The sequence below is a fragment of the Dipodomys merriami genome, unplaced genomic scaffold (assembly GCF_024711535.1).
Source record: "Dipodomys merriami isolate MVZ:Mamm:240054 unplaced genomic scaffold, mDipMer1.0.p SCAF_4, whole genome shotgun sequence".
Lineage (NCBI taxonomy): Eukaryota > Metazoa > Chordata > Mammalia > Rodentia > Heteromyidae > Dipodomys > Dipodomys merriami.
Window position 1 is genome coordinate 3,750,117 of NW_027205603.1, and position 10,902 is coordinate 3,761,018.

At 39.5% G+C, this 10,902-nt stretch overlaps 1 protein-coding gene across 1 annotated transcript in view; it reads left to right on the forward strand.

Moving 5' to 3' along the window:
* The window catches only part of Sec61a2 (SEC61 translocon subunit alpha 2), a 31,180-nt gene extending 20,688 nt beyond the window's left edge, over nucleotides 1–10,492 (forward strand). Inside the window, exons 7-12 of the mRNA XM_069990358.1 lie at nucleotides 1,219–1,372; nucleotides 2,255–2,415; nucleotides 2,745–2,942; nucleotides 5,854–6,045; nucleotides 6,934–7,010; nucleotides 9,436–10,492. Of these exons, the coding sequence (XP_069846459.1) occupies nucleotides 1,219–1,372; nucleotides 2,255–2,415; nucleotides 2,745–2,942; nucleotides 5,854–6,045; nucleotides 6,934–7,010; nucleotides 9,436–9,622 (969 nt within the window). The 3' untranslated portion in view covers nucleotides 9,623–10,492. The remainder of the gene's footprint in view (nucleotides 1–1,218; nucleotides 1,373–2,254; nucleotides 2,416–2,744; nucleotides 2,943–5,853; nucleotides 6,046–6,933; nucleotides 7,011–9,435) is intronic.
* Nucleotides 10,493–10,902: the final 410 nt, after the last annotated feature.

A 10,902-nucleotide genomic window follows, 5' to 3' on the forward strand; every position in this document is an offset into this window, starting at 1 on the left:
GTGGCTGTGTTTGTTGGGAATTCTCAGCCATTACCTCATTTTGGTCAGAGTAAAATCTAGTAGTAAGTCCTCACTTTTTGGCAGAATGTCAAACTTGGTTTCCAAAAAGCTAGGGTTAGTATGTTCTCTTCTAAGTTTGAAAATTGTACTTTTTCCAGTGTATTGAAGGTCAAGCTAAACGATTGTAAGTTGGCAATTTAGGATTTATATCATCACTAAAATGGTAGTTAATGAAAACACCCCAACAATGTTGTGTAAAGGTAAGCTTGCATAAATGATATAATGAGGTTTGCTGTGTCCTCTTGCCAGGTAGTATTGAGCAAGTCTTCAGTGTTGGGAGGACTTGCAGTGCCTCCTATGGGGTCAGTAGGATGGTGTCTTTCAAGTGGCACGTGGGTGAGGCTGGAACATAGTGTCTTTCCTTCCCCTCTGGTTGAGGCCACTCAAGTCAGGAAGGAGGCTTGAGACTGAGGTCTCTGGGAAGGCTATGGGTTGTTTGTACCTGAAGCATGTTGTCACAGAAGTATCTTCTCCAACAAGAAGGTTAAGGATGCTTAATATCACACAAATTGAAGTCAGTAGCTTCCATATTTTAAAATGTTAGAGTTAAGAGTTTAGGAACTTGGGGAACTCTTAACTGTCTTCAGATTTACATGCAGTTTTTGTCATGTCAGTACAGAACTTAGTTTTACAGTGTTATAATCTGTGCATGTTAATTGTGCTCTACTTTTTGACTTTATATAATATAGTATATGTAAAATATATGTAAACATACAAACTATAGATAGAATTTTGTAAGTCTTCATTCTTATTAATTAATGGCAATATAAAACTGCATTTGTTATTCTGTAATTCATTTTGCCTTTTATTGACTGAAAGTATTTGGAATGTTTTCAGTTTCTTGCTGTGAAATTCTACAGCTGTGATCATTCTTGTTTTTCAAGCAGGCCCTATTTAAAACATAATAAGGGAACTATTCAAATGGTATATACTTTAAAGACAAAATGTATACTCTAGAATGTAACAATATTTCTAATCTTGATTTTCAAAATTGGCTTCTGACTGAAGTAAAGCAGGTCAAAAGCTGACTGGTAATAGTAGTTAGTGTGATGATTACATGTGATATTGAAAGTGCCCATACTTTGAAATAGCCTGCTGTGTCTTCCCCTTTCTTGAGTTTATTCTTGCTTCCGCTTACGTGCATTTCTTTTCCTACAGTTGTTTGTTGCTGGTTTGATTGTGCTGCTGTTAGATGAGCTGCTACAGAAGGGTTACGGCTTGGGGTCTGGTATTTCCCTCTTTATTGCCACCAACATCTGTGAAACCATTGTCTGGAAGGCCTTTAGTCCCACTACCATTAACACTGGCAGAGGTACATTGCACAGTGACTACAACTGCACGAGTTTTGCTGATGTGTGCTGGACATGTGTCCGCCAGGCAGTGGACATACCTGTAGCTGTTCTGGCTTGTTGGCCCAGGGGACAGCGAATGCTAACTGTTTAAAACTTAATAAGCAGAGATGTGTTGAGTATGTAATTCTATTTTAAAAAGAATATCTAAATTTCAACCTCTGTCATTTCAAGTTTCCATGATTGCAAGCAGGTTTTAAAACTTTTTTTTCTGTTTTCTTTAAATAAATTTTGTTGACTTTGCTTAAGCCATAGCTGCCAAAGTCGTTTACCTGATTGGCTGCAGCATTCCTGAAGCAATGAAAGGTAGTGGATTAAGATTTCCCAAATGAAAAGACATCATTGTATTCTGTGCATTCATACTTTTGCTTCTTCTCTAATTGGCTTTGTATTGGCATCTAAGTTTGAAAGATTTCACTCTGTCTTTCCCCTTACTCCTTCTACTTCTCTCAGCTCTTATCCTGATCTAACTTAACCTCTAACTCTGATCCCAGATCTAAGAATATAGTACAAAATGTAAAAGCAAGCTTGATAAATATATGTCCTTTGACTCTGACATTTTTATTCTGCTTTGCTGCTGCTTTTTTACATTTCCTTAAAATACTCCCTTTCCACAAAGGAAAGGCAAACCTTACGAATGAAAAAAATATTTGCAGATTTTACTTTGGATGCTTTTTTTTTTTTTATCAAGAATTGTCTCTTGAGAAAACTTCAGATTATGCTGAAATTTGCCTCTGTGGTCTAAATATTTTTAGTCTGCACACATATGGGGTTTCAGATGATTTGTTTTGACCTGATGACTTTTAAAAAGGTGTGTACAGTTCATTTCTGTCTTCATTTCTCAGGTACTGAGTTTGAGGGTGCAGTCATAGCTCTGTTTCATTTGTTGGCCACCAGGACAGACAAAGTCAGAGCTTTAAGGGAGGCATTTTACCGGCAGAACCTACCCAATCTCATGAATCTCATTGCTACTGTTTTTGTGTTTGCTGTTGTTATATATTTTCAGGTAAGTATCATGTTTCACTGAAGTGAGATGTGTATTTTTATATTGCTCTTAAAGAGAATGCCATTTGAAAGTAAATGTCTAACTGGTTGGGGCTTGGAGATCTATTTAGTCAAGCAAATACTGGCGACATTTAGATTTGTGTGAAGGTGCAGAATACTGAATTGGAAACTATCTATTGTTAGCATTATCACACATCACCACCCATACACTGTTCTTTGAACTTGCAATCCTCTGATTTCTGTCTCCTCATTGCTGGAATTACAGAGTATGCCACCACACCTGGCTTGTACTCTTGTGTTGATAAGTGCTACTCTGGATTTTGTTTTCAGGGATTTCGTGTTGACTTGCCCATCAAATCGGCCCGGTATCGAGGACAGTACAGTAGCTATCCCATCAAGCTTTTCTACACATCCAACATTCCCATCATCCTCCAGTCTGCCCTGGTTTCAAACCTCTATGTTATATCCCAGATGCTCTCTGTGCGGTTCAGCGGCAACTTCTTAGTTAACTTACTGGGACAGTGGGCTGTGAGTATATGTTTTATATTTGCCAAGTATTTAAAATTATCATTTGCATTTCATGTTTGTATTTTTGCCTAGGATAGGCATTGAAGCTGTAATAGTCTCAGATTCATTTATCTGTAGCATTTAATTATTTGGCTGGAAGACTTAGTGTTATAAGACCAAGATTGGTTAAGGATATTTAATGATTTTACTGTCCAGGAGACTTTTTGGGGGATTGGAGTAGTATTGGTATTTGAACTTAAGACCTCCTTGCTTAATAATAGTGAGTGTCAACAGTATTTAAAGGAAGTAATTACATTTAGATCCATTTAAGCCATGCCACAACCCACTGGTGTATGTTAGCTTTTTCTAATGCTGGGCTTGGCACCTGTTCACATAACTTCTGCTTAGGTCCTTTAGTTGTTAAGAGCAGAGAGAGGCCCATAGGAAGCATTTTCTCATATCATTTGAAAGACCTTTTAGGTAAAAATCACAGGTGCTTTCATAAAGTGACTTCCTATTTTGTAGTCTTATTCCTTTATTGTCTATAGTAATGTTTGTCTTTTGGTTTTTTGTTTTAAAAACTGCACAGCTATTTCTTAAAACAACAAAGAAGGTATCTGCAGATAAAAAGGGGTATTGGCATCTTCCTTCCCCATTTTCCTTGGCCTGATGACAATAAACTAGCTTGTTATTCACTGGGTTGGATGTAGCTGTGGATTAACAAGACAAGAGCTAAAGAAAGGGTTATTAAATTTTGATTGGCTTAAAATTCTGTTGAGTGTTTTACCTCTTTAAATTATAGAATTAAAAATATTTCCTTTATTTTGCAGAGAATGTAATTTTAGAATTTGTATTCTAGCCTAATAGTTCATTTTTTGCAATATTCTTGAAATATGTTGCCTGCTTTGTGTATTTATCATATATATATATATATATATATATATATATATATATTTTTTTTTTTTTTTCAGTTATAGGGCTTGAACTCAGGGCCTGGGCACTTGCTGTCCTTGAGCTTTTCACTCAAGGTTAGCACTCTGCCACTTTGAGCCACAGTGCCACTTCTGTTTTCTTTAGTAGTTAATTGGAGATAAGAGTCTCATGGATTTTCCTGCCTGGGCTGGCTTAGAATCCTGATCCTCAGTTCTCAGGCTCCTGAGGATTATAGGTATGAGCTACTGGTGGCCAGACTTCATTTTTTTTTAAAAATTGTTATTATAAAGGTGATGTACATAGGGGTTATAGTTAGAATAGTCAGGTAAAGATGGGGCTGGGAATGTGGTTTAGTGGTAGACTGCTTGCCTGGCATGGCCCTGGGTACAATTCCTCAGTAACACACAGAATGTAGTAGAATGCTAGCTAGCCTTGAGCAAAAGAAACATAAGGACAGTGTCCAGGCCCTGAGTTCAAGTCCCAGGACTGGCAAAAAATAAAAAAGTACATTTCTTTTTGGACAATGTTACCCTTTTCCTTACTCTCAAAATGTTTATATACTTAATATGTCTAGACTGCTTATAATAATGTACAAATCAACAAATCATATAAAGTTTGGGCATTGAGCTGTTTTTTTTGCCAATTGTTTTGGTTCTTGTTATTTTTTATTTTATTTTATTTTTTTTTGTGGGTTGTGGGGCTTAAACTCTGGGCTTGGGCGCTGTCCCTCAGCTTTTCAGCTCAAGGCAGCTGAGCCACAGCGCCACTTCCGGTTTTCTAGTGGTTTATTGGAGATAAGAGTCTTGTGACTTTCCTTCTGGGGCTAGCTTGGAACTGTGATCCTCAGATCTCAGCCTCCTGAGTAGCTAGGATTACAGGCATGAGCCACTGGTGCCCGGCTTGTTGTTTAAAGGCAAGGTCTCACTTGGTAGTTGTAGTTGGTTTCTAGCTGTAGCCCAGGCTAGTTCAGATTCAAGATCCTCCTGCCTCAGCCTCTCGAATGCCAGGATTACAGATGTGTACACCAGATCCAGCTGATTGCATTATTGATACTTTGAAATGTGATAATCAATGTGATTATCACTCAGGATACTTTGATGTTTCTGATACAGTCCAAGAAGTTTCATGTTCTAAATAGAATCAGACTGGTTGTAAATGTGCTCACATTCCTGTTTTGAGGAAGGCAAAGATTTTGTAGATGTAATGCTTAAAAAAAAAAATTCACAGTGCTGGGATGTAGCTCAGTGGCAAAGTGTTTGCCTAGCAAGTGCAATGTCCTGGGTTTGATCCCCAGTAACCCCCTCCCCCCCCCCAAATTCATTCTAAGCTGGGTGCTGGGGGTTCACATCTGTAATCCTAGCTATTCAGGAGGCTCAGATTCAGCCCGGGCAGGAAAGTCCAAGAGATACTTATCTCCAGTTAACCACAAAAAAACTGGAAGTGGTGCTATGGCTCAGAGTGGTAGAGTGCTAGCCTTGAGCAAAAGAGCTCAGGAACAAGCACCTATGCTATAAGTTCAAGCCATAGAACCTGTTCCTCCCCACCCCCCCAAAAAAAAATTCATCCTAATGTTTGTTAGTGATATATTAAAAATGACTTTTACAAAATAGTACAGAGTTTTAAAGGAATGAAGCAGTAGATCAAAAGTCACAAGTAATATAGAATCATGGGCTTTTAGGAATTTTAGGCTTAAAATATTATCTTAAGTTTTGAAAAATTGGAATTCATAAAAATAAATTGTAGCCTGGTATATTGTGTAGTCTCATGTACTTAAGAGGCTAAGGCAGGAAGATCTCTTGAGCCCAGAAGTTTGGGATCAGCCTGAGCAATATAGCAAGACTTCATCACAAAATAAGAAATAAGAGGGGAGTGGAGGGTAACTCAGTGGTATGTATAGTCCATGCTTAACCTCTGTGAAACCCTGGGTTCCATCCCCAGTGATGAGTATGTTTGATAAGTATTTGGTCAGGCTGACCATTTGTAATTCCTTGTTGCATAGGATGTCAGTGGGGGTGGACCCGCTCGTTCTTACCCGGTTGGAGGCCTCTGTTACTATCTTTCTCCTCCTGAGTCCATGGGCGCCATATTTGAGGATCCTGTCCATGTGGTCGTTTACATCATCTTTATGCTGGGGTCGTGTGCATTCTTTTCTAAGACATGGATAGAGGTCTCTGGGTCCTCAGCTAAAGATGTAAGTATTTGTTTTATTTGAAGACAGTTCTCTTGATTCATAAGCAAATTAAATAATTCATTAGTTGTCGAATAGTAATCAATACTCTTGTCATTCAAGCTTTACTTTATATATTTTTGTTGTTGTTGTTTGTGAGGCTTGAACTCTGGGCTTGGGCGCTGTCCCTCAGCTCTTCACCTCAAGGCGAGCACTTTACTGCTTGAGCCACAGCACCACTTCTGGTTTTCGAGTGGTTTATTGGAGATAAGAGTCTCACGGACTTTCCTACCTGAGCTGGCTTTGAACCGCGATCCTCAGATCTCAGCCTCCTGAGTAGCTAGGATACAGGCATAAGCCACCGGCGCCTGGCTACTTCATATATTCTTAATGAGGCTAAAAATCCAAATGTCAAAGATGCTTAGGTTTTACAATGGTTTGTGATCCTTTAAAACTTACCCCTACATACCAAACCCCTTTGCCTTTGTATTTCACTTCCCCTTATGGAGGTGATAACGGAAAAAAAGGTTGAGAAACCCCAGTTTAACATTTAGTTGATATGTACTTGACAGCATTGAAGCCTCTTTCCTCTGTTTTAATAGGAATGATACAATGTCACTCTTGAGACACTTACATTTCACTTTTAATGTGTGGAAAACACTTCATGCCTGATAGGGAGTGGGTGGTAAAATGTTAAGAGCTTGATTAAAAAAATGTGTGTGTATAATCTAAGTTGTACAAAAGATTTCAATTCGACTTGTCAGTTTATGAGTACAATGTCACCCCTTCCCTTGTGACATTGATCAGTGTCACTCCTTCCATCGTTTTCTTCTGTATCTCCTAACCACCGTATCCCTTCAACTTACCTGGTTCCATTTTCATAAGAACTTGATTTTATTTTCCTCCTGGCAGGTAGCTAAACAGCTTAAAGAACAACAAATGGTAATGAGAGGTCACAGAGATACATCTATGGTCCATGAGCTCAATAGGTAAGTGCCTCACACTCAGTCCTTTATAGAACAAATAGAACTTCCCCATGTTGCTAGGAGTGACAGGCACACACTATGATGCCCAGCCATTGGCTGAGATAGTCTCACAAACTTCTATTTGCCCCCAGCGCCTGGCCAGTGTTCCTTCTTGCCAAGTAACACTAGCGCCCTTTCAACATAGTGCTGGGACAACTGGACACCAACATGCAAAACAGAATGTGGCCTCCATCCTCTGTCAGAACAGTTTACTACAAGAACTAGGAAGTTTTGTGAAATACATAAATGTCCAGAATAAGCTTATAGAGAAAATAAGTAGTTGCCTGAGGTCTGGAGTGAGAGGATGAGTGGGAATGAGGAATAATTCATGGATATGGGATCTGTCTGAAAAATGAAAATGTCCTTAAAAATTACATTGAACATACCTGACTCTGAATAGACAGTTAAGACCACTGAGTGCATGAAGTGGTATGGAAATTACATCACAGTAAAGTTGTTGCCAGAGACCAACCCCCAAAGCCTGGAAATGAATGCCAATTACTGCAGGACAGGTGTTAGTACTTTGTGAATGCTCTCTGCAGCCAGCCAACACTGACAACTACTGGTCTACATAATCTTAACACTGGGCAGGCAGTTAAAGGAACTAGGTATCAATTTTGATATGGACATTAGGTTTTTTGTTAAATGTCACTTCTCATATGGAGCAAGAATTTGAAGGGAAAAAGTTAGAATAATTAGTGACAAAGACTTTTCCAGGCTTTGGGGGTAGGTCTCTGGCAACAACTTTACTGTGATGTAATTTCCATACCACTTCATGGACTCAGTGGTCTTAACTGTCTATTCAGAGTCAGGTATGTTCAATGTAATTTTTAAGGACATTTTCATTTTTCAGACAGATCCCATATCCATGAATTATTCCTCATTCCCACTCATCCTCTCACTCCAGACCTCAGGCAACAACTAACTTTCTCTATAAGCTTATTCTGGACATTTATGTATTTCACAAAACTTCCTAGTTCTTGTAGTAAACTGTTCTGACAGAGGATGGAGGCCACATTCTGTTTTGCATGTTGGTGTCCAGTTGTCCCAGCACTATGTTGAAAGGGCGCTAGTGTTACTTGGCAAGAAGGAACACTGGCCAGGCGCTGGGGACAAAAAGAAGTTTGTGAGACTATCTCAGCCAATGGCTGGGCATCATGTGTGCCTGTCACTCCTAGCAATATGGGGAAGACCAAGAAGGACAGTTGCCACCTAGTCTATAGTGGGCATAAAGCCAGGCCCTACCTCGAAAATGACCACTGTAAAAGGGACACGTAGAGTAGTTCAATGATAGAGTGCCACCTTTTTTTTTTTTTTTTTTATGTGGTGCTGAGGAATCGAACCCAGGGCCTCATGCATGCAAGGCAAGCACTCTACCACTGAGTCACCTTCCCAGCCCCTAGAGTGCCTTCTTGAGTAAGCCCTGCGTTAAGTCCCATGAAACACTTCAGAGAATACTGTAATGAACATCTGGCATCTGGAATTACCATCTGTCTGCCATTGTTTTATTGTCTGCCTACCCTCGTCTTTTCCTTGAGTAGTTTTTTTTTTTTGGCCAGTCATGGGGCCTGAACTCTGGGCCTGGGCACTGTCCCTCAGCTCTTCAGCTCAAGGCTAGCGCTCTACCACTTGAGCCAAAGCACCACTTCTGGCTTTTTCTGCTTATGTGGTGCTGAGGAATTGAACCCAGGGCCTTATGCATGCAAGGCAAGCACTCTACCACTGAGCCCCCTACTCAGCCCCCTTGAGTAGTTTTAATAAAAACCATTTTTAAGAGTTTTCCTGTTGACTCTAGTGTGCACCTGAAGCCAAGTTACTGTTTTAATACTGTAATAATACTGTTTTAATTTTGTCACATAATTCTGACAACTAGAAAACTTTTTCTTTTTGCCAGTCCTGAGGTTTGTACTCAGGGCCTGGACACTGCCCCTGAGCTGCTTTTGCTCAAGGCTGGCATTCTACCACTTGAGCCACAGTGCCATTTCTAGCCTTTTCTGTTTATGTGGTACTGAGGAATCAAACTCAGGGCTCTGAGCATGGTAGGCAAGCACTCTACCACCAAGCCATATTCCCAACCTAACATTTTGAAATTTACTTTTCACTTTATGAGAGGATAATAGAGGCTATTTTAAAGTATTAAACCTTGTAATACTTGAATCTCAGTTTAGGGTTCTGATCTTCAGTTCTAAGAATTATATATTGCTTTCCTTGGCTTTTAATTACTATTTTTTTGAAATCTGGGAGTCATATTTTTTTGCCTTAATCAGTTCCTCATTATCATTCATCTGATAGGTTTCAATGGATAGCTTTTGCAGACTGCTGATTGGCTAGTTTATATTTTCTTAGACAATCACTCCTATCCACTGACTGACAAGGGTTTGTCTTGCAGGTACATCCCCACTGCGGCTGCATTTGGAGGTCTGTGCATTGGTGCCCTGTCGGTGTTGGCTGACTTTCTGGGAGCCATTGGGTCTGGCACTGGAATTTTGCTTGCAGTTACTATTATTTATCAGTATTTTGAAATATTTGTTAAGGAACAAGCTGAAGTTGGTGGGATGGGTGCTTTGTTTTTCTAAATGTTCAAGTTATTTCTTTTTGTGTGTGTGAAAGGGAAAATATTTTGACATATTGTTTTTGTCAAAAAATGCTGGTTTCCCCCTTCCTTCCCTCAGTTTGTTTTCAAGTGCTACTGTCCCATTTCTATGGGCACCAAGCTAAGCCTGTGAGCAGCATTAGTACCAGCTGCCTTAAAACTCAAGTTTACATTATTCGTTAAACATGTCCAGTGTTGCCCATAATGCTGGAAACTGAAGCATCTACCTTGCTGTGTTAAGTCAGGACAGTGAGTCGGTGACCTGGATTTGTTTTGCACACAACATTCAGAATGATTATCCCCCTTGTTTAAAAATAAATGTAGTTCAAATTGCCACTTCCAGTATTTTTGAGCTTATCTAATGAGTTCTGGAACATTTATATCTGATCTATATTTTAGATAATTACTTTTTATACTTTTTTATCTCATAGTATCCATGTTCCCTACCCTCCCTGTCCCTCTCCCTCCTTTATTTGTCCCTTCCCAAAGCAGCCACTTAGCCCAATGGGCAAAAATCAAGCACTGAAGTTATTTCTTGTCGCTGGCAACACCTGCGTCTCATCTTCCTGGTTCTCATCACTTTCCAGAGACAGCACGGTGGGTGCTGTTTGGACTGTATTGGCTATGCCTCCGATTCCACCCAGTCACTTGAGAATGCTTTCAACACGCCACGTCCCAATTCTTTTTTTTTTCCTAAGTCCCTAAAGCAAAGATCTAATTCTCAAGCAATGTCTGTAGTTCAATGGGGGTGAACAATGAGTAATTCATGCTAGGAATTTGTCTGTTGTTGTACTTATAGCAGCAACATGAGTGTAAACAGTAGACAATAAACTTTTATTTAATAAAACCGTTTCAGTCGTGTTAGAATCAAGAAATATCATATTGAGTGTTTTCTAAAATTATTTGTATGGGTTCACTGAATGTATATGGAACCAGTGGTTCTCTGGTCACTGCTAACCACATTAACATGGTGCCAATGTTACTTTTTCAAAAGGTGGGAATACAGCTTTTAAAAATGCAGGCAAATTGATTTTAAACAGTGCTGAATAGTGAAAACATCCCGGCTGTCAGTTCTCACGCTTTGTCTTCAAGACAGAGCTTTTTTTTATGCCCAACCTTAGAGGTCTAATTCATGGCCTGGTTGTTGTTCCTGGGCTTTTTTTCAAGGCTAGTCCTCTACCACTTGAGCCACAGCTCTACTTCCAGCTTTTTGGTGGTTACTTGGAGGTAAGACTTCAAACTACTTCAATTTTCAGCTCTCAG